General features: G+C 40.3%; 1 protein-coding gene across 14 annotated transcripts in view; it reads right to left on the reverse strand.

Moving 5' to 3' along the window:
* The window catches only part of ZNF451 (zinc finger protein 451), an 83,477-nt gene that overhangs the window by 40,864 nt on the left and 18,819 nt on the right, over positions 1-23,794 (reverse strand). For 4 of the 14 annotated variants that reach the window (XR_014809947.1, XR_014809948.1, XM_084967876.1 and 1 more), the window contains 4 exons: positions 12,765-12,890; positions 6,714-6,825; positions 2,498-2,648; positions 643-769 (listed from right to left, as the gene is read on the reverse strand). The exons of 1 other annotated variant lie outside the window; for it this stretch is intronic. Coding sequence is in view for 6 of the 13 variants with exons in the window: in XM_001924600.6 (XP_001924635.1) it covers positions 643-769; positions 2,498-2,648; positions 6,714-6,825; positions 12,765-12,890 (516 nt within the window). In the remaining 7 variants the exon portion in view is untranslated. Of the gene's footprint in view, positions 1-642; positions 897-1,623; positions 2,649-6,713; positions 6,826-12,764; positions 12,891-23,794 lie in introns of those variants that run through there. 9 more of the 14 variants (XM_084967877.1, XM_084967869.1, XM_084967878.1 and 6 more) reach the window with 6 other exon arrangements.

A 23,794-nucleotide genomic window follows, 5' to 3' on the forward strand; every position in this document is an offset into this window, starting at 1 on the left:
AATAAAGGAATTGTTATTTACTACATGACTCCAACATTTCAACTAGCAGTGAACCGCAGTGCACTTAAGAATAACATTTGGGGAGTTCCCATCGTGGCGCAGTGGTTAATGAATCTGACTAGGAACCATGAGGTTGCAGGTTCAATCCCTAGCCTTGCTCAGTGGGTTAACGATCCTGCATTGCCGTGTGCAGATGCAACTCGGATCTGGTGTTATTGTGGCTCTGGTGTAGGCTGGCGGCTACAGCTCCGATTGGATCCCTAGCCTAGGAACCTCCATATGCCGCGGGAGTGACCCAAAAAAAGCAAAAAGACAAAACAAAAACAAAAACAAAAAACAATGTTCTAATTATCATGTGACTAACTCACAGAACATCTTGAACAAAGTAAGTTAATTTCATTGAGCAATTCCCTAAAAGGAAGGGTTTCTGTGATAATCTTTAGGATTGCTGGCTTTTGGCTATCAGGCTGACCCACCCAAGGTAATCTATTGTTCCAAATCATTTCATTCTCCACAATCACAATTTGGATCTTTATGTGCATCACTTTTGAATGCAAGCTTAAGAGCAACAAGAAAACACCTATATTCCACTCCACAGTTCTCTAGAAAAATGTCTACTCTTAATCTAGAATATGTTCTTACCTTAGCAAAAAGGTGATCCCTATATTGCTGTTGAGTAACAAAATGTTTATAACACACTACACAAGCAAAGGAACTGACGGAAGGCCCACGGAGTGTAATTGTTGGATCACATGGAGAGTGATCAAACCTGCTCAGCAAAAGAGAGGTAACATTAGAAAATCTGACATTCTTTCTTTCTTTTTTTTTTTTTGTCTTTTTACCATTTCTTGGGCCACTCCCACGGCATATGGAGGTTCCCAGGCTAGGGGTCGAATCTGAGCCGTAGCCACCAGCCTACACGACAGCCACAGCAACGCAGGATCCGAGCCGTGTCTGCGACCTACACCACAGCTCATGGCAACACCGGATCCTTAACCCACTGAGCAAGGCCAGGGATTGAACCCACAACCTCATGGTCTCTAGTTGGATTCGTTAACCACTGCGCCACGACGGGAACTCCCTTGAAAATCTGACATTCAAGGGGCAGACCTATGTTGTTTCATTTGTTAAGCTATGCGCACAACACATACATTCAAACTTTACAGTTTTTCTATTGAACTGTTAAATAATATTCTTCATATTCAAGAAATATCAAGCGGCTCCCCCATGCCATGCAATCTCTTCAACAGTAAACAACAACTTAAGATTTCATAAAAGTATTCAAGACCCATTTACCATGTCTTGCCAAACTGGTAAACTTCCAGTCTGAAAACTATAGAGCCATCATCTTTCTTCTTGCCTTATTTATCATAAATTGACACATAATTTTAAATGAAGAACTGGATAATACTCTCATGTCAAGGAGTTCCTGTGGTGGCTCAGTGGTAATGAACCCCACTAGGATCCATGAGGTCACGGGTTCAATCCCTGGCCTTGCTCAGTGGGTTAAGGATCTGACGTTGCCGTGAGTTGTGGTATAGGTCATAGATGCAGCTCGGATCTGGTTTTGCTGGATCTGGTTTTGCTGCGGCCAGCACCTGCAGCTCAGAATCGACCCCTAGCCTGGGAACTTCCATATGCCATGGGTGCGACCCTAAAAAGCAAATCATCGTCTCATATCAAGATTTCTGGTACACACTTATTTCATAAAAATGGCTTTTAATCCTTTCAATAGTATTTTAACCATCTGACAAATGTGTGTCATTTAAAACTATCTCAAAGATTTTGTAAAATACTCAAAATGCAGTATGCTACCCAGTTATCTGCAGGATGCCAAAACCCGTTCAGAAGGCTCTATTGGTAGCATAGGGTATAAGCAGAGCAAGGCATCTGGGAAAGCAGACTGAGAGCCACAAACTCTCGATTCCCATTTTTAAACTGTTGGCAGGGAGACTGTGAAGATAAGACTACTTCACACCTTTAATACTGCTTCCCTTGATACTTGCTTTCTCAAGCTCTCTAATCAAAAATTCAGTAAGATGGATTTCATAAATAAATTAAATAACAATACATTTATTGTTAATTTTGCTAAATTTGGTTTGCCTTTAGCATTTATTTTGTAATACCATATTAGTTTTCTTTGGGCTAGACCAAATATCTGTAAGTGCTTTGTGTCTTCTGAAATCTGCTAAATGCTGGATTTGCTAATGGACTGGATTTCTCTTAAATAGATCCAAATGCATATATCAATGCAAAAAGTCTGGTCAGATTTTATAAGACAGATAAAGATGCAACATCACAGAATAATCTGACTTCAACCCTTCTAGGAAGCCTAAGAAGCGTAAATTAGAAAAAAGTATATCATAATAGCACAAAACATGAGTTCAGAATACAACTGCTACAGCCACCGTGGTGGGGGCATCACACTTTCATTTCAGAAAGTCACTTTGTAACTCGCCTCATCTTCAGCAACCACCCTTCTGAGCACCACACTTACCTTTTCAAATGCCCTAAGAGAAGGTGCCCGTTATCAAACTCCTTGTTACAGTGCATTATGGGACATGAAATTGGTTTTCCAGACACTCGTATGTGGCCTCCTCTTCGGAATGAACTTTTTGTTCCAGAATTAATCGTGCCTGTTTTGAGTCCTACATCATTGGAATATAAATTCTTTAGTTTCTATTTCAGATACCTGTTCTTTAGATTAGTAATCGAAATTATGAAAAAACAATGAAAATATGGTGTAGCATCAACTAGGTGATCCTAATTGTAACTGTTAACAATCTTTCTTATAAAAGATATAACAACCTACAAGTAAATAGCTATTTGGGATAAGGAAAGCTGTTAACATACCCAAGTAACATTATCCCAAGGGAAAAAAAACTGTTTAACACCCAAGAAGTCAAAGGACGAACTCTACTAGCAAATCACTTGCTCTACAGAATTCTTATCCCTGCCCCTCTCCTTTTCATTTATACAACGTGGCAAAGACCTATTCTTCTAATTCTTACTTCTTCCTTTATCCATCTGAGACACCTTGTAAGTTTTAGTTATAGTACAGAGGATGTGAGTTCCACAAAAATATGTCAATAATGTAATTGGGAGGGCAGGAGGTGTGGAAAGGACAAGCCACAAGGGGAATGCCTTAATTACCCTACGACCCAGCCTTCACCCTTTTTCTCTGAATATAATCTTGGTCTTACAGTCACACAACCTTCCAGACTTGGCCAAATTTTGTTCCCAGGGAAACTCCCAATACATGTTACCCAAAGAAAAATTCAGAGTTATGTGGTATAAATGAAGAACGATAAAAACTGTCACGATTCTGACAAACAGATCATTTGATTATGGTCTTTTATTATAATTTCCTATAAATTGTTTCACTCAAATCTCTTGAATATTTCATACAACAAAACACTAGGTATTTATCTTCATGGCAGTTTCTACAAAGCCCCTAAGCATTTAACTAGAATAAAATGTTAATCCTTTAACATCATCTAGTTAAGATTATCTAGTTAACATCATCTATATAAATGGTTATCTACGTTAAAGGTTTCTTTCCTTCTGTTTTTTTGGCTGCACCTGTGGCATATGAAAGTTCTTGAGCCAGGGATTGAACTCTCGCCATAGCAGTGACATGAGCCACAGCAGTGACAACACTGAATGCTTAACCCACTGAGCCACCAGCAAACTCTTAAGGTTTCGATTGCTTTGTTGCTGTTTATGAAAGGAATGCCTCTATTAAATGCTGCCAAAATCCTTCTAAATGTGTTGTACCAATAGATGACTACTATTGACAGCATTAATCATTTTAATCTTAAAGAGGTATTAATGACAGCAACATATCTTTTCATGTTTAATTTTTAATGCCATCAGAATTATAACAATTTTGGAGTTTCCCTTGTGGCTCAGCAGGGGACCCAATTAGTATCCCTGGCCTTGATCAGTGGGTTAAGAATCCAGCAAGCTGTGGCATAGGCCGCAGATATGCCTCGGATCCGGTGTTGCTGCAGCTGTGGAATAGACCAGCAGCTGCAGCTCCCATTTGATCCCTACCCTAGGAACTTCCATATGCTGCAGGCGTAGCCCTAAAAAGCAAAAAAAAAAAAAAATTTAACAATTTTATTGTCTATCCACAGTGCAGGTGCTGCCCAGTAAGACCTTTATTTAGCCAAACAAGAGATTCTGGATAAAAATAAAATTAGAGAAAACAATCAACTGAAAGAAAATAAGCTTTTTTCCATAGAAAGGCAAAATACAGAGAGATTTAAACAGCTCTTTCCTTAAAGAGTATAGAGTGTTGTTTTAAAATTACTTAGTATTCAAATACATGCAAACTGGCCTACCTATGAAAGTCTTTAAAAAAATAAAAGATGGATTTCCAAAGTCTGAGTAATTACAAATAAAGTACTTAAACTACTTCTAATCAAATAACTGAATTACAATAGCTAGATACTTTGGAACATACTGAATGGGTCCCTTGAAGCTTCTTAGAAACAGAACCTCACTTTTTGCTTTAAGAGAACAACGCCTCATCTGTTTTCCCCAGTTTCACTCTCCTTAGATAGTAGATGGGCTTTAGTTCATCCATGGAACAGTCTGATGCTAAAGCAGCTCTTGCAGCAACAGATCCCAAACTTCAGTTTCCCAGTGTTGCAGGGACCAAGCAAAAACAGAAAACAATGCCATAATACAGCATAGCTCAAGACCTTAACTCAAGGCACAAGTTTATCAACTGCCAATGAACCAGGTGTGACCTGAAGTTATATAAACCACCACCTTGCCAAGAATCAGAAACAGCTAAGTCACTCATCTGTTCCTATGTGGTTGGCTCAGAGAAATACATAAACAGATATTCATGAATTCAGTGTATAATGAATTAAAATGTTCTGACAATCTAGAGGCCAGGGATTAGGCCTAAAGGGACATCTTACTGGTCCAGCGACCATTCTAGACAAGACTTGAAAGTGTTAAGTTCATACAATAGATGTTTAGAAGATATCTTGTAGAAGGAAGTCTTACAGTTATAGTCCATTTTCCTATCAAAATCATGTAGGAATCTTCTCAAGTCTACAGATGCCCTAGAATTATTTTTGGAAGTGAGGCAAAGACATGTATTTATTTAAGACTCACAGGTGTTTCCAATGCAACTAAGGACCATAGATTCTAAGTATCTTTTCTAAAGCACGTCTGGAATGCCAAGCAATTCTTTGGTTTAGCTTAAAGACAGTCATACTTGGAACCCAAGCTCTGGGCTACTTTTGTGTTCATATGCAAATGTGCAGAGCCCACCAGGTATAATGTTCAGCCAACACTTAATTGAGCATCTCTGTGCTAAGCCTTCTTTTTAGGCACTGTCACTAAAAAAGATTAATAAGCCTTGGTCTCTGTCCCCACAGAGCACAGAAGTCTAGTAGAATACACAGAGAGATAAATATATCAACCCAACATAACCAGGTAAAAACTCTATTAGAGAAATGAATAAAACACTCTGGGATCAAAGACAGCTGAGCAACCAAATATTAGCAGAAATAAATAAACCTAGCAACCTCTAGTACTGAGTACCATCCATGGGGCTAACCCCATAGGCAAGTAAGAAGAAAAAAAAGAGGAAAAGGTATTTAAAAGGGAAGACGGGGTAGGGTGGAAGTTTGCAAGGTACAAACAAATTAAGAGATGAGAAGGAAATAAAGTTTCAGGGAGTGGCCAAGTTGTCAAAATAGCTATAAATTATTGGGATTACTTTTAAAGTGGCAATTTGATTCTATTCAAAGAAAAGCCCTCTAAAAACTATAGAGCAAGATACCTAGGTTCAAAGTTGAGCACAACATATACTGATATTACTAAGGCCTTCTGCAATTAAACTTCTGCTAGATCAAATTCACAGCTGAAGTTTTTATGGATACCTCAAGCCTTGAAGGGCTCAGTGGATTTTCTACAGGACAGGCTAGAAAAGTTGCCAGGATGGGACTGGCTCTTAAAAATTTCACCAAATTATAGTTCCCACTGTGGTGCAATGGGATCGGCGGAGCACTGGGAAACCAGCTAGATCCCCAGCCTGGCATGGTGGGTTAAGGATCTGATGCTGATGTTGCCACAGCTGCAGCTTAAGATGCAACTGTGGCTTGGACTTGATCCCAGGCCCGGGAACTCCAAGTACTGCAGGGAAGCCAAAAAAAAAAAAAAAATTACCAGATTATCTGGTGGAAGGAAAAATACCCCACAATGACTTACAGGAATCTAAAGTCTGCACATTGTTAATAATGAAGAAGCCACCAGTGCTCTGACAGGCCTCCCATGCAGACACTTCCTTAAGAAAATAGCTACACAGCTTCTTGCACTGACAAATAATAAATAAATGCTAGTCTTTTTGCTCAGCTTAAATTCAATTTCCTTAGAGAAGCCTTTCCTGACCTCAAAAAAAACCTGTTACACACCCTCCCATAGACATATGTCCTATTTCAGGTAATAACTGAGACATATGAATGAATAAATAGGCAAGATCTAATCTGCTCAAGGATTATTTATACTTAAAATAAATCTAGCCAAAGTAGGAAGATAATTGGTAGAGTAGGCCCCCTGTTAAGTATCACTGAGACTAAATTTCAATGCTTTATATACTCATCAGCAACTGAATAAAACAGACACAATGCCTTAAAGGCTTCAGGAAGGCTCAGCAACCTTAGTGCTCAGCTCTGATCTCTAGAGAATACCTGGCATTTTTAACCACTGGTCCACACACAGTCTTGCTGCTTCTGTATCAGAATGTCCTCGAATAAATTCCAATTCTTGTAACCCATGTGCATGCTGAAAATCGATTTTTTCCTAAAGATATTAAGAAAAAAAAAATTAACCTATGATTACTAATCTGGTTTCCTTAAGAAAATGATTTTGTCACAACAGTGATCATAAAATACTGACTCTCCTTTATCCTTGTAACTCCACAGCTAGAAATCTATCCTAGAGAGTTAAGTCAAAACAAAGGTTCATGCTCTAAGATGTTGACCTCAGTGTCATCTACATTTGCACCAAGTGTGCAACAACTTAAATCTCTAACAACAGGGTACTGTTTACTTATGGTATGTACATTTCATAATAGTACACGGCCTATTATGCTATGGCTGTGTAATTATCCTATAGTATGTACAACACTAACCAAACTTTTTCAATGATGTAAGAATATACTTTTGATATCAAGGAGGTTACCGAACAATACTAAACAAACATGGCCAAATATAAACAAAGATCATTTCAAGATATATGTAACCCTATCTGCAGAGAGGGAAAAAGGCAGAAAATAAATATGATAAATGTCAATGGCTATCTCTGGAATGGAAATCTGAATGATTATTTCATCTTTAAATATTCATGCTTTTTTTTTCAAATTTTCCATATATACTCTGAAGTACACAGAAGCCTATTCAGTATTTGTTCAGTGAACAGTATTAGTAAGAGCAGATACTCATTAGTACCTAATATGTGCCAGTATAAAGCACCTATTGCCATCTAGATCAAAGGCTGGAAAACTTTTTCCATAAAGGGCCACAAAGTATATATATATATAAAATATATATATACATATATATTTTTTCAAATATGGAAAGAGACCATATTTGCAGCCCACATGGTCTCTTTCTCAACTACTCACTTCTGCTGTTGCAGTAGGTATAGATAATATGTAAACAAATGGGCATGGCTATGTTCCAATAAAACTTTATTTACAAAAACAGGCCCTAGGCCAGTGCCAACCACTAAACTAGATGCTTTAGACTGTTGCAGTTTCTAAATCTTTCTATCATGCTATCTATAAATCTATTTGTATACTCTCTAATCATGCTGTATCTAACAATTAACATCTATTAACCACTTACCATGTGCTAGGCACCATTCTAAAAGCACTTTATGGAGTTCCCGTCGTGACGCAGTGGTTAACGAATCCGACTAGGAACCATGAGGTTGCGGGTTTGATCCCTGGCCTTGCTCAGCGGGTTAAGGATCTGGCGTTGCCATGAGCTATGGTGTAGGTTGCAGACGCGGCTCGGATCCCGAGTTGCTGTGGCTCTGGTGTTGGCCAGTGGCTACAGCTCCGATTCGACCCTAGCCTGGGAACCTCCATATGCCAAGGGAGCAGCCCAAAGAAATAGCAAAAAGACAAAAAAAAAATTAAAAATAAAAAAATAAATAAAAACACTTTATATTTAATTCTCACAACAGGTACTATTATTGCTCCCATTTTATGGTGGGGAAACTGAGGCAAAAGGATAAATAATAATGCCAGTATTTAAACTCTCATTCTCCAATCCAATTCTAGAATCCATACACTTAACCAGTACACCATACTGTGTCTCAAAAGGGTTATCATATCCTTATAAAGAAATCACAAAGCCACAAAAGCTGGATTTGCAAAATATAGGCCAGAATATTGAATTGCCTAATTAGCACTATAACAGGACCTTCTATCAGGAAGCATAAGTGGGAGAACAGGGAGATTCAAGATTTTAATCTGAAAAAAAATCCTCCACACGACATTGTTCTACATAGGGCCATAGAATATTAAGTCTCCAAAGATCTCAATATGCACTATGTACACTTTTGAAAAATCCTCTGAGATCAAATTGAGTAAGTATAGGAATGATGGTTTCAATACAGAGTTTAAAAGGTTCCCTCAGGGCAGGATTTCCAAGCCTTAAGTGCTAACGCAACTGCGATTTTCCATACAGTGAATATGGAGTATCCTAATTTGCTAAGTCACCAAATTACTTTTTTTCCCCTCAAAGTGTATCCTAGAGGATCAGTGTTCTAAATAACATGCTATGGGAAACAAAATTAGTTTATCCAAGAAAGCAATATGGCAGGTCTCTGGTAGACTCTAAAGACATTTTCTTATGTACAAAATTAAAGCATCAATTAAAGTTCCTTACAAAAATCTATCACAATAAAAACTCTTAAAGAAATATAACTGAGATTAAATATTATTACATGCCACCCAAGAGCCTACTTTTTTTTTTTTTTTTTTTTTTTTGCTTTTTAGGGCCACACCTGCGGCATATGGAGGTTCCCAGGCTAGAGGTCCAATCAGAGCTGGAGCTGCCAGCCACAGTCACAGCCACAGCCATGCCAGATCCAAGCCACGTCTGCAACCTACACCACAGCTCATGGCAGTGCCGAATCCTTAACTAACTGAGCAAGGCCAGGGCTTGAACCCGCAACCTCATGGTTCCTAGTCAGGCTCGTTTCTGCTGCACCATGACGGGAACTCCTACTTTTTTCTGGCCACACTTATGGCATGAGGAAGTTTCTAGGCCAGCCAAGGATTGAATCCAAACCACAGCAGTGACAACACTGAATCCTTACACTGCTGTGCCACAAGAGAACTCCAGTAGCCTACTTATTTTAACCTACTGCCAAAAATTTTTTAAAAATGGATTTTTAAAAAAAGTTCTCTGCCATTTCTTTTAATGGAATTTGAATTCTATGGCCATACATAGCCAACTTTCAAAAAACATTTGCTGGTTGAAATCACCCCCAAATTAAAAACCACTGTCTTCTGTCACATAGCTACACAAACTTGAGGGGTACACACCTTCTTGCTTGTCATCTTAGCTTCTACAGCATCAATAAGCAAAGCTGGTAACTGGTCAACTAGTCAAGTGCAACACATTATTTCTGAAAGTGATCTATCCAGTCAAGATTCTAATAAATTTTCTTTCTTTTCTTTAAAATCTTTCCATCACAAAGATGGACAATAGTTTAATAGTAATCAACAGTTCCCAAAGGTCTAGAATCATTGGAAGACATTTTCTACTATATCTACTTTTAGTCACAGTTAACACCTACTAGAATTAAGAATCAGCTTTTTGGAGTTCCCGTCGTGGCGCAGTGGTTAACAAATCCGACTAGGAACCATAAGGTTGTGGGTTCGGTCTCTGCCCTTGCTCAGTGGGTTAATGATCCGGCATTGCCCTGAGCTGTGGTGTAGGTTGCAGACGCGGCTCGGATCCCACATTGCTGTGGCTCTGGCATAGGCCAGTGGCTACAGCTCCGATTCGACCCCTAGCCTGGGAACCTCCATATGCCGAGGGAGTGGCCCAAAGAAATAGCAAAAAGACCAAAAAAAAAAAAAAAAAAAAAAAGAATTAGCTTTTTTTCCCCCCAGTTTCACTATGTTCCTTTCTGGGTAGCAAGCAATGAGTTAAAATATCAGGATAGAATGAAATCTAGATAAACTTATCCTTTACAATTGGTTAAACAAGAATTTCAAAATTTCAAAAAATGTTCTTCAAGGCTAAGGTACAGTCTTTAACACAATGAATGAACATTTATATGTGTAAAAGCTGGAATGCCCTTGAGAAAGGCCCAGATGTCATAGTGACGATAAGATTCTGAATTCATCACAAAAGCTCTTTTATCTAAGCAGCGGTTAACACAGCCTGGGACGTCATCACTGAGGAAACCTGCACAAGAGAAGGGCAGCTTGCAAACCCCTCCTCTCTCAGAGATGCCCCCGTGACCCATAAACACACTTAACATAGTTTTGGGAAAGAATCTTCCTTAAAACTGAATAGTGTTTCTGCCAGGAAAGAAACAACTCTTTTTTTAAGAAAATATCACTAACAGGAGTTCCCATCATGGCTCAGCAGTTAAAGAACCTGACTAGAATCCATGAGGACATGGGTTCAATCCCGGGCCTCCCTTAGTGGGTTAAAGATCTGGCGTTGCCATGAGCTGTGGTGTGGGTCGCAGATGTGGCTCAGATCCTTTGTTGCTGTGGCTGTGGCGTAGACCGGACCCCAGCCTGGGAACCTCCATGTGCCGAGAGTGTGGCCCTAAAAAAAAGACAAAAAGACCAAAAAAAAAAAAACAAAAACAAAAAAACCACTAACACATATAAGCATTTTAAACATATGATTAGAATACTATGCTCTGATTTATTTGGTATTACATTATAAAGTTACCCAAAAACCCTACTTCTAAATTTAAAGATTGATATATTCCATATTAGATTAGAAGACACTAAGACAGAGGCTACAGAAATATATAAATTCCTTTAATAATAATTAATGGAACAAGGAATCAAAAACATACATGGTAAAATTATGCATGACTTTTTTTTCTTTTTATGGCTGTACCTGCAGCATATGGAGTTCCCAGACCAGAGACTGAATTCCAGCCACAGGTGCAACCTACACCATAGCTGTGGCAATACCAGATACTTAACCGACTGTGCCAGGCCAGGGATCAAACCTGAACCTCTGCAGTGACCCAAGCCACTGCAGTAGGAATCTTGACCCACTGTACCACAGTGGGAACTCCTCTATTTCCATTTTTAAACTCACAGTAAGAAGGTTTTTTTTGTGTGTGTGTGTCTTTTTAGGGCTGCACCCATGGTACATGGAGGTTCTCAGGCTAGGGGTTGAATCGGAGCTACAGTAGCAAGGCTACACCACAGCCATAGCAACGTGGGATGTGAGCTGCACCTGTGACCTACACAACTCATGGCAACGCTGGATCCTTAACCCACTGGGCCGAGGCCAGGGATCAAACCCTAGCCCTCATGGATACTAGACAGGTTTGTTAATTGCTGAGCCACAACAGGAACTCAGAAGAGGAATCTTTTTAAACTCAACTTACCAATAGTCTACTCCTAACAGACATTTGTCAGTATTGGGGGAGTTCTTTAAGGTGATTTTATTTGGTGTCTCTAAAGCAAGTCAAGTTTTTTTTGTTTGTTTGTTTTTTGTCTTTTTGCCTTTTCTAGGGCTGCACCCAAGGCATATGGAGGTTCCCAGGCTAGGGGTCCAATCAGAACTGTAGCTGCCGGCCTACGCCAGAGCCACAGCAACGTGGGATCCAAGCCTCGTCTGCGACCTACACCACAGCTCACAGCAACGCTGAATCCTTAACCCACTGGCAAGGCCAGGGATTGAACCAGCAACCTCATGGTTCCTAGTAGGATTCGTTAACCACTGAGCCATGACAGGAACTCCACAAGTCAAGTTTTAAAAGACTGATACCATGCAAGATTCTAAATTAGGCTTCATTTCCTTTCTTTTTTTTTTTTTTATTTGGTTGTTGTTGTTGTTGCTATTTCTTGGGCCGCTCCCACGGCATATGGAGGTTCCCAGGCTAGGGGTTGAATCGGAGCTGTAGCCACCGGCCTACGCCAGAGCCACAGCAACGCGGGATCCGAGCCGCGTCTGCAACCTACACCACAGCTCACGGCAACGCCGGATCATTAACCCACTGAGCAAGGGCAGGGACCGAACCTGCAAGCTCATGGTTCCTAGTCGGATTCGTTAACCACTGCGCCACGACGGGAACTCCAGGCTTCATTTTCTACATAGCAGCTCTTCTAGAGCCTGATTCAAAAATCTGAAGGGAGAGGCTGAAGTGAAAGTGGCCTGGCTCTATTTAGTAGAAAATAACCTTTCAACAGCTTGAATCTACAAAAGCTCTGATAGGCGTGTGATAAGGTAATTATAAATCCTTAATTGCTTATTGGCTCGAGAAATCCCATGATTTTTGATTCCCCAAAATATAGTCCACTCAATTCTATTTTTTGCCCCGTATACATATATGATGAGAATCCAACAAACTAGAAACAGATATAAAAAGCCATCATGAATTACTGATCAATCAGTGAGCTATCTAGAGTTTATGCTGAACTTGGATTCAATTATATGCTTTTTTGAATACACAAGTATCTCTCTAACTTACAAGCAATTCCATAATTTGATAACAGATCAACTGAAACAGCCACATACCCTGAAAGCTCTATTCTTCTCTTCTTTCTGCTGTTTCTCCACTTCAACATGGCGGGCCAAACGAGCCAAAGTTAAGGCGACTTTATCCTTCTGATGGTCAATATGGTCTTTATGCTTCACATTAGCCTATAATTGAAAAACCAGTTTTCATTCCTTTTAGCTAACAAAATTAGCTTTGGGATAACATATATCCATTTACCAAAGAGTTACTAAAGAATGATTTACTTTTATCATCATCAAGTTTCTAAGAACCTGTCCTGTGTGTTTTATATTTTAAAATTGTGGTATCTTGTAGGTCAGCCAATCACCCACCAGCATCTTTAGTTTTCGAAAAGTTACATAACCTACCTACCTACCATTATTTACTTTACAGTCCTTTGGATAGTGAAAGGTTTGGCACCACCTTGCTCTGAGCCTGTGAGGCAATGCCAAGGCCCAGAAGGTCTAACAGCACCAACATCTGGCTCTGGTTTTTTCAGCAATGCCTGGACAGCATTTATGTAAGAGAAATTACTCATTAAAAAGAAGAGATGTAACTTCTGGTTTCTGACCCAAGATGTGAGGAAGGAGCTTAGAAGTGGCCACTCCATCCCAAGGGCAAATGAAGAGCTGAACAAACTGTAGAGGCAACAGCTCTTCTTAGACCCTCCAGAGAAGCGAGGTTAGTGTATGTAAGTGGGGGCAGCAAAGATGGGAGAGACAGTGGGGCTGGTAGAGAGAGTCACAACCTAGCAGAAGCCTCGGCAGAACCAGTGCTGGGTGGGAAAACCTTAGCTGTAACTGACCGAGTGCTGAGAGCCCAGGGTGCACAAGTCTTAAGAGGACCTAAGGCCCCAGGGGGACCTGGTCATGAGGGCCCTCACTCTTCTTTGAGTTTACCCTCCCCCAGGTTCTCACGGGGACGACTGGAGAAAATCTCACGACGCAGGGGGGAAAGCAAAGTAAGCATTGTGAAATATGCCAGAGCGTTCTGTTCTTAACCATGCCTGCCCTCAAGAGAAACTACTTCATGAGAGCCTAACCAACCTGGGAGATGGGAAGGAGGCAATTTCAGGCCACTCAGGCCATGGTTCCCACATGAGAGGAAGGCCTGAGCAGCACTGCAGAGGGTCCAGCCCGGGGCACCGGCCATTCAAGGCTGACACCTGGTCACACGGCACACCACCACCTCCTCCAGAGCCACCACTGCACCACCGAAGGCCTACTGACCATAGTTCCTTTTACCTAACACAGTACATGCACCTTTCAACAAAAAATTACAAGGATACTGAAGGGCAAAAACAGAGTTTGAAGAGTCAGAGCAAGCACAAAATGGCAAACCAGGCATGATTAACAGGCTGAAGGCTCCCGTGGAAAAAAGCAGACAACATGGAAAACCAAGGTGTAATGTCACAAGGAGGGAAACCCTAAGGGAGAAGCACCAAGAAGTCAGAAATGAACAGTGCTTTGACGGTTCACCAGCAGATCACACACCACTGAGCAAAGAACCTCTGTGCCTGAGGACATGTCCACAAATAACTCCACAACCAAAAGACAGAAAAAAATCAAACAAAACAGAATCTCCAAGAACTGTTAAAAAAGATGTAGCATATGCTGGAGTTCCCATCGTGGCTCAGTGGTTAATGAATCTGACTAGGAATCATGAGGTTGCAGGTTTGATCCCTGGCCTTGCTCAGTGGGTTAAGGATCTGGCATTGCCGTGAGCTGTGGTATAGGTCGCAGACGCAGCTCAGGCTCAGATCCCACGTTGCTGTGGCTGTGGTGTAGTCCGGTGGCTGCAGCTCCGATTCGAACCCTAGCCTGGGAACCTCCATGTGCCGCGGGAGTGGCCCAAGAAATGATTAAAAAAAAAAAAAAAAAGTAACATATACAAAATAGGAATACAAGGAGAAAGAAAGAAAAGAACAGAAGAAATATCTGAAGCAATAATGACCGAGAATTTCCCCAAAGTAATGTCACACACAAAACCACAGGACAAAAAAGAAATAAAACCCCAAACCCAAAAGAAAACAAAAAGACAATTTACAGAATGGGAGAAAATAGTTTCAAATGATGCAACGGACAAGGGCTTAATCTCTAGAATATATAAACAACTTATACAACCCAACAGCAAAAAAGCCAATCAATCAATGGAAAAATGGGCAAAAGACCTGAATAGACATTTCTCCAAGGAAGATATACAGATATACATGAGAAAATGCTCAACATCGCTGATTATAAGAGAAATGCAAATCAAAACTACCATGAGATACTACCTCACACCAGTCAGAATGGCCATCACTGATTAAGTCCACAAATAACAAACGCTGGAGGGAGTGTGGAGAAAAGGGAACCCTCCTGCACTGTTGGTGGGAATGTAAACTGGTACAGCCAGTATGGAGAACAGTTTGGAGATACCTTGGAAATCTATACATAGAGCTTCCACATGACCCCGCAATCCCACTCTTGGGTATATATCCAGACAAAACTCTACTTAAAAGAGACAAATGAATCCGCATGTTCATTGCAGCACTATTCACAATAGCCAGGACACGGAAAAAATCCAAATGTCCATCAACAGTTGACTGGATTCGGAAGATGGGGTATATATACACAATGGAATACTACTCAGCTATAAAAAAAGAATGACATAATGCCATTTGCAGCAACATGGATGGAACTAGAGAAACTCATACTGAGTGAAATGAGCCAGAAAGACAAAAGACAAAGACAAATACCATATGATATCACTTATAACTGGAATCTAATATCCAGCACAAATGAACATCTCCACAGAAAAGAAAATCATGGACTTGGAAAATAGACTTCTGGCTGCCTGATGGGAGAGGGAGGGAATGGGAGGGATCGGGAGCTTGGGGTTATCAGACACAACTTAGATTTACAAGGAGATCCTGCTGAGTAGCATTGAAACTATGTCTAGATACTCATGCTGCAACAGAACAAAGGGTGGGGAATAAAAAATGTATACATGTAAGGATAACTTGATCCCCTTGCTGTACAGTGGGAAAATAAAATAAAAATAAAAATAAAGAAATAAAACCCCTTTCCTTGCAGATGACATGATCTTCCTAAAAAAAACAACATGCAAATAAAACAGTAATTAGGGGTGAAAGAGCCTGTGTAATGAGATCTTTATAGCCACTTTATTCATAACTGCCAAAACTTGGAAGCAACCATGTACCTTTAGCAGACAGATAGATAAACTGTGTGTATGTATCCAGATGATGGAATATTATTCAGCGTGAAAAACAAATGAGCTACCAAGCCATGAAAAGACATGGAAGAATACCTAAGTACACTGAACTAAATGAAAGAAGCCAATCTGAAAAAGCTACATACTGTATGATTCCAACTAGATAGCATATTGGAAAAGGCAAAATTAGGATGACAGTAAAAGATCAGTGGTTGCCGGGGTGAGGGGGTGGAATGAATGGGCAGAGTACAAAGGATTTTTAAGGCAGGAAATCTATCCTGAATGATACTAAAAAGGTAGATACCACATCACATTTGTCCAAACCCACAGAATGTATTAACGCCATGAATGAGTCCTAACATAATCTATGGACCCTGGGTGGTGATGTGCCCACGGAGGCTTATTGATTAGAACAAATTTACTGCTATGGTGGGGAAGGTGATAATGAGGAAGCTACACATGTGTATGTTGGGGTTGGGGGGTGGTTATAGGAAATCTCTTCTCCATTTTGCTGTGAGCCTAAAGCTTTTCTCAAAAATAAACTCTATTAAAAATATTTGGAGTTCCCATCATGGCTCAGCGGAAACAAATCTGACTAGCATCCATGAGGACACAGGTTCGATTCCTGGCCTTGCTAAGTGGGCTGAGGATCCGGCATTGCCATGAGCTGTGGTATAAGTGGCAGATGCCGCTTGGATCCCGCGTTGCTGTGGCCGGAAGCTACAGTTCTGAATGGACTCCTAGCCTGGGAACCTCCATATGCCACAGGTGTGGCCCTAAAAAGACAAAAAAAAAGGTAAAAAAAAAAAAAGTTTTTTGACTAGAAAGACTGTATTACTAACTAAAACATCAGTCTTTAAGCAAACCAGTCATATTTGTACAACCCAAATTTTATCTAAAGTTGGACAGAATGGCCTCAACCAAATCAAACCACAGGCATGATTTAAAAGTACACAACATATCCCACTGAAATGAGCATATATATATATATATATATATATAAGAAGGCCTAATTGGTATTTTTGGCATGAGGCTACATCGTTGCAGTAGGGAATGTTCTTGGGTCACTATGGGTGGAAATAGTCCCAAATTCATTTTCTGACCACTGTACCAGGTAGTACGATGCATTCTACTAACTTCAAAATGTTCTTTTGCAAGTCTCAGGACAATGAATCTTATTAAAAATAATAGCATGGAGTTCCCATGAGTTTGTGGCTCAGCAGTAATGAACCAAACAGTATCCATGAGGACACAGGTTCAATCCCTGGCCTTGCTCAGTGGGTTAAGGATCCAGCATTGCTGTGAGCTATGGTGTAGGTTGTAGACACGATTTGGATCTGGTGTTGCTCTGGCTGTAGTATAGGCCGGCAGCTGCAGATCCGATTCAACCCATAGCCTGGGAACCCTCATATGCTGCAGGTATGGCCCTAAAAAGACAAACAAATAAACAATAGCCATAGAAAGCTATTTAGTAGGAGTTCCTGCTGTGGCACAACAAGATTGGTGGTGTCTCTGGAGCGCTGGAACAGAGGTTCAAGGTATTTTTCTTATATTTAGCTTCAGTAGCCTATTATCTTTTATTTAACTATATGGTTATATTTAACAATATGGTCATATTGATAACAGGATTATTTATGTTAATTCCAAGTAATTCTGCTGATCTGTTCATTAACTTTCATGACTTTGAAGGGTTCAAAAGACCTAACAGCCTTGGTGCTGAAAACAAAAGACATCTAGAATTGTGTTTCGTTTCCTTCTCCACTAAGGTGGAAAGTTTCTGTTTTCCTCTAAGGAGAAAAAAGACGAACTCTGGCTACCTATATTCAAAGCAGATAAGCAGCACTGGGAGACAATCTGTTGGGAGTAGATGAAAGGAAATGGTAGCTAGAGAAAGGGAGAACTTCAACTTTGAAATCTTTGCCATTTAAAAGTGACAAAATGGAAGTACTTTAAACAAGACTGTTTCCTCTTAAAGGAGAAAAAAATTAAGCATGTGATATTTGCGCATCACAAACATGTGTTTTGGGATCAAGCTCCCTGGTTAAAGCCAGGCACGAGTGACAGGTTGTCTATAAGCACTCACTCTCTCCTGAAAGCTAAGTCCCTCGGATTTCCACTGTTAGAGATCCAATCTGGGCTGGCCTCTAAGTCTCATTCTTCTGTGCTTCTGGGAGAACATGTCCGCAGTGGAGAAACAGAGGGATCACTGATATTAAAATGCATGTTACAGATTTTACCCATTAGGCCACAGGTCTTATTTTGCACAGAAGTTTACAAGATAGTTCAAAGTCAGTATGTTCCGAAATAAATTTTCAACAAATGGAACGCAAGGGGGAAAACTTACTGGAGGCCACCTTATTAATGATCCAACTGCAGAACCAAAGCTACAGTGCCATCAGGAACATGGGCAGAAAGGGGCCAATAGTCAGATTTGGGAATGAACTCCCAACATTCTGTTAGAGCCACTGTGCTGAACTGTAATTTAAGGTGAAATCACAAAATTCCAGGGCTCTTCTGAGGCTGAATCTCTCCCAAAGCTTATAGTCTAAATAAGCATTTAGGCAAGGTGAGGCTTTCAGGCTTTTCAGCCTTAAGCTAGAAATGGAATTGGCTTTCAGTGATAACAGCGATAGGCTTTAAATTTACTTAGAATGTTAACAGCCATAGCATCCGAAGCTCTGCTTCATGAAGCACTTGCTGTCATCATCCTGGGTTAATTTCCATATGAAATACTACTAAAGAGTAACAGTAAAGAGTCCACAATGAGAGCAGATGACCAGCAATAAAACATATCACTCAGTTATTTTGGGGAAGTAGCACAGTCAAGTCCTAGGAAATATACCAGGGAGGGGAGAGTCTCTAGCTACCAGTATTTTAAACCACTCTTTCTGCATGTCTTCCTTCCATACCCACCCTCCTCCCAATGGGGAAGTTGTGCAGGGTCCTAACAAAATTAGGGAGAAAACTGTTTCGTCAGAAAAGGTTAAAAAGCAGATTCTAGTTCAGTTCCTATGCAAAAAAAAAAAAAAAAAAAAAAAAGACTAAAATGAAAACTCTGTGGATGATGAGGAGCTGGGAGGTTACAAGATGAGGGTCCCACTGGGTACAGGAGAGGTATTCCAGAAGCAGAAGCCAGGTGAATACAGCCTCCCCCTGCAACCCTGTCTGGCTCAGCCCTGGACACTAGGAAATTCTTTTATTTTCCAGTGTACTCCACATTCTTACTTGAAACCTGAGGTAAAACATGTTAAAGCAAATGTGGATTGTGTCCTAGAAATGCAGTCAGATTAAACTGGACTGCACACATCCATGAGAATCAAGCACAAAAGAGGGAAAAGTAGGCAAGAATTCTTTTGTTCTGGAGCTTGGTAGAGTTACGGCAAAAACTCCAAGTCTGGAAATATTAAACTTGGGCAGGAAAGGAAGAGGGCTTTCTTATGATAGCTAATCTGGAATAGTAGAGTTCAGTGGGTCTCCATAATTGGGATGGGAGATGGGACGAAAGCCTGATACAGCATTCCCTTATTTTGCCAAAGGCATTTTTAAAAAGGAACTAACAGCAATGGTCAGCATTGTGTCTTTTCATTTCAAAATTTCCCTTAGCAGTCTCATTACTGAACAAACTTTACCTTGTGAAAAACCATTTGCACTGTCCTGATTTTTTAATCCCTTTGCTACAGACCAATAACCACTTCAAACTCCAAATCAGTTCAGTTGAACCTGAAGCCAGTTCTGACCATAACCTCACAATCCTGATCATAAAAGATCATCAGGAATAATGTCCAATGAGAACTCTACTACTTAAGCAAAATTTTTACCAAAGCACTTAACACATTCATATACTAATCAAGTTTAATGAGCTAACAAAGATTTCCTGGAAACTATTACAATTTCTAACACTGCTATGAAACTGAACTGCTATGTGAACTGTAAAATAAATGCAAACAAAATCATTAAATAATTAATGACATGGCACAAAATCGCATTCACTAATGAAGCTATAATCTGTATACATTTCAACCTTTTTTTTTCCTCCTATCATTTATATTTATTAAGTGAAAATGAACCCATTTTACGATAAAAATATTTAAGTAAATCTAGAAGGCTATAAATCAAAATGATAAAAGTAGTCATTTCTGTCTAGAGAGTTTTTTTTTTCTTTTTTCTTTTTTAGGGTTAAGGTTAGGTTCTTAAGTAACAAAGCTATCAACTTTGGCATTTTCTACACAATTACTTTGATAGAAATACGCCTAGAGTCACTGAACTCTCCTTTTACCACACAGGAGGGGATACAAGCTAGAAGAAAGCCCTCTGTAATATCAGTTATTAATCAGACAGGTGGTCACAACAACCCAGCTCCCCATCTGACTCACCAAAGGTATTTTTATGGCTACTGAAAAAGCTAGTAATAAGAAAAGATGAAACTGGGGTGGGCATGAGGGGGACAGGAATGTAGAGGAGGCGACACAGACAGAACAGCCTCAGGCAGGGTTACTGTACTGATACCTCCCTGCATGTAGGCTAGCATTGATCCGTCACAGGGGCAGCACTGGAAGATCCCCTCCGACATCTGCATCTCCTGGGTAAGGGGTTCCGAGTTCAAAGAAAACTCAAAGATGCAACCAACTGCAAAAGCGGAATGAATTAACTTTGAAAATTATCACCATATTCATCTAATACACCTGTCTGAATGCAATTCCTGAAACAACTGCCTTCCTTCACACAAACTCAAATTTCAAAGCCTGCTTATTATTGCTCATTCCAAAGCTGCAGTCTGCAGTTAGGTCTGATAAGGTTTACGCCCCCAGAATAAGTTCTGTTTACCAGAATCCCCTTGTATCCCACTTATAATTGAAACCATACCCCAAAGAACATTTTGAAAAACAACAATTTTTCTGAGGAATTTTATATTCAAATACAAATAGAGTAGAAGAGAGAAACACAGCAAAGCAGTACAATATTTATTTATCATCTCCAGCAGCAAAACTTTGAAACCAGAAAACTCTTTGTACAAAGCAAACTCCTTCCCACCCCCAAACTGGTTATTGTTTACAAATACAAAGTACATAGAACATACGCTTTATACGAACAAATTTTAAAACATACATATAGTTATACCCCATTCTGTAAAGTACTACTCAGCTAAGAAGGCTAATACCACCAAACCTGTTAAAGAAGACTCTTCCAACGTTGTCTTTTGGGTAAATTGCCAATATCTATACTAGTAAAAATCCCCTCCTAGGAAGAATAACTTTGATTCTCCTTTGATACAAACCCCCCCAACCCCCTCCAAAAAGCAACCTTGGAGCTTAGGGAAACTGTTAATGATCTCCTAATGTGAAACTGTGACAAAGCAAAGAGGAATTACAATGCTTTAGCCCTAAGTGCCACTGCTCTACCTCTAGCACAGGAAGAAAAAGGATGAATTGTGGAGAGAGAAGAGGTGAATGTGGCAACCAGAGCAAGGAAAGATACTCCAAGCAGAGAAAACGCAAAAAGCAAGCTGACAACGTGTGTTCCAGGTGCTGCTGGAGATGCCACTGGCACAGGGCTCACAGGCCCTGCTTCAACGCCACATCTGCAAACTCCAATGAAGCAACAGCTTAAAGAAAACCCCTCCTTCTGCCCAAGTCCATCCTCAAGTTATCTGCAGGCCACACACAAGGAAGGCACGACATCCAGGCACACTGAGGACCCCTGGCCCAGGTGTCCCTGCCCATGAGTAGCAGCATTCTGCTCATGGGCACCAGGGCCCTAGCTCCTATCCATTGCTGGAGCCATCCCTGCATTGAGAGGAGCCTAATCCAGAGCCTTCCTTCGGCTCAGCTCAAGGAAGAAAAGGAACCTAGGTGTCCAGGATAGACAAACCAACTTCCAGAAAGACTACTTCTACAACCTCACTAGTAACGGCTCTACAAGCTTAGTGCGCTCAGCAGGTAGAAACCATTACATTTTCAGGGGTAATTTATCCTTTCTTCAACCTAACCTCCTTCAATTGTGACCATAAAGGCTATTCCTTCCACTTCTGAAATCAGAAACATGCTGTTCCTCACACCAGCATGCGGATTCCCTTGCCTGAATGCCTGGATCCTGTGGCTCCACTGGTCAGATGAGCTCCTCTCCAGTTGCAGCCACCTGGTGAGGAAAGGCTCTCTGACCCCTCTAGATGCCTCACCCCAGGCATCCCTCCAAACAGGACAATTCCATGACCAGTAGTTCTTTCCCTTAAGAGAACATTCATCTCTTCCTAACTCCCAGTATCCTCAGACCTTCCTCAGAGCCTGCCTGCACACAGCAGGTATGAAAAGGATGTTTTACAAATAAAGATTGTTTCCAACAGAGACACAAAATGACCAAACACCATCCATCAAAAATTGTATACTTATACCAACACATTCTAGCTCTTCATTCTACATCTTATTTTTTCCTTATTATTATAAGCATTCTTAGCTTGCACTTAAGAGACTATTTCACTTTAAATACATCTTTCAATGCCTTTCAATCCTTTATTGGGCCTGTATTATATGTAGATCAATGGCTCAGCTTTAAAAAAAATTGTAAATAGGGAACATGATGTGCTAACATGAAATGAATTACTACGTACTATTAAATACATCTTCAAGTATATCTGTATTTATATCCAATACCATCCCACAGTTATAAGAAATCTACAAACGTGGGCAGAAACAGCATAACTACTAAAGAAAGTAATCCATACTGGGCACTGAAGTTTCCAAAGTACTTCTGGGCATAGCCTCACTTGAGAGTAGGAAACTGAGTCTCAGAATTAATACCCACATCAAGGTCTCTGGAATTCAAATTCCACCTTCCTTCCATTAAGCCAATATCCTTAAGACACCAGTTTAAAAGAAAAAAAAAAAATTAAGCACATATCTGAAATGAAATGGGTATTATAATAAAGGTACAACAAATTAAAAAAGGATAAAAATGATCAGTACTGAAAATGAATGGGATACAAATAAGCAATACATGAAACCGAAGCCAACGACAACACATTAAGGATCACCTTAGTCCGGCACAGCAAAACTTTAGGGTTAGGGTTCCTGATCAGGCAAGTGAAATAACCAGGAATTAGTTACTACAAGACATCAGGTAATAAGGGATTAGAGTAGAGCCATAAATACAAAATCCAGGGAAGAAAAAGGGTAGTATTTGTCAAATTAACTTCTCAGAGAGGTTAAGATTTGAGTGGCACCTTGAAAAACAAACAAAGGCAGCTAAGTACAATGCTGAACTGAGACTTGGAGGAGAAGAGTGTATATTCAAAGCTGGTTCCACCATTTGAGCAAGTTGCTGGACATAAGTTCCATTTCCTCATCAGCAAAGTAAGGGTGAATTTCTGCCTCAAGAGTACCCTGCAACTAGCACAAAGCCTAGTACATAGAAGCTCTAAGGAAGGTTCTTTCCTCCATTCCTTCTAGTAGGAAGACAACAATTAAAGCCAATACTATCAAGGAGCTTCCAAGATCTGTCAAAATACATTCTTGTCAAAAGTAAAAGCAGGAGTTCCCGTTGTGGCTCAGTGGTTAATGAATCTGACTAGGAACCATGAGGTTGCTGGTTCGTTCCCCGGCCTCGCTCAGTGGGTTGAGGATCTGGCGTTGCCATGAGCTGTGGTGTAGGCTGCAGACACGGCTTGGATCCCACATTGCTAGGGCTCTGGTGTAGGCCGGCGGCTACAGCTCCGATTAGAACCCTAGCCTGGGAACCTCCATATGCCGTGGGAACGGCTCTAGAAAAGGCAAAAAGACCAAAAAAAAAAAAAAAGTAAAAGTGGTTATAAGCCATTAAACAAAGACCAACACGCATCCAACTC

This window comes from Sus scrofa, chromosome 7 (genome assembly GCF_054392235.1).
Source record: "Sus scrofa isolate SSC_HxYL_T2T_F1_AM1 chromosome 7, Sscrofa_HxYL_maternal_Yorkshire_Landrace_v2.0, whole genome shotgun sequence".
Taxonomy (NCBI): Eukaryota; Metazoa; Chordata; class Mammalia; order Artiodactyla; family Suidae; genus Sus; species Sus scrofa.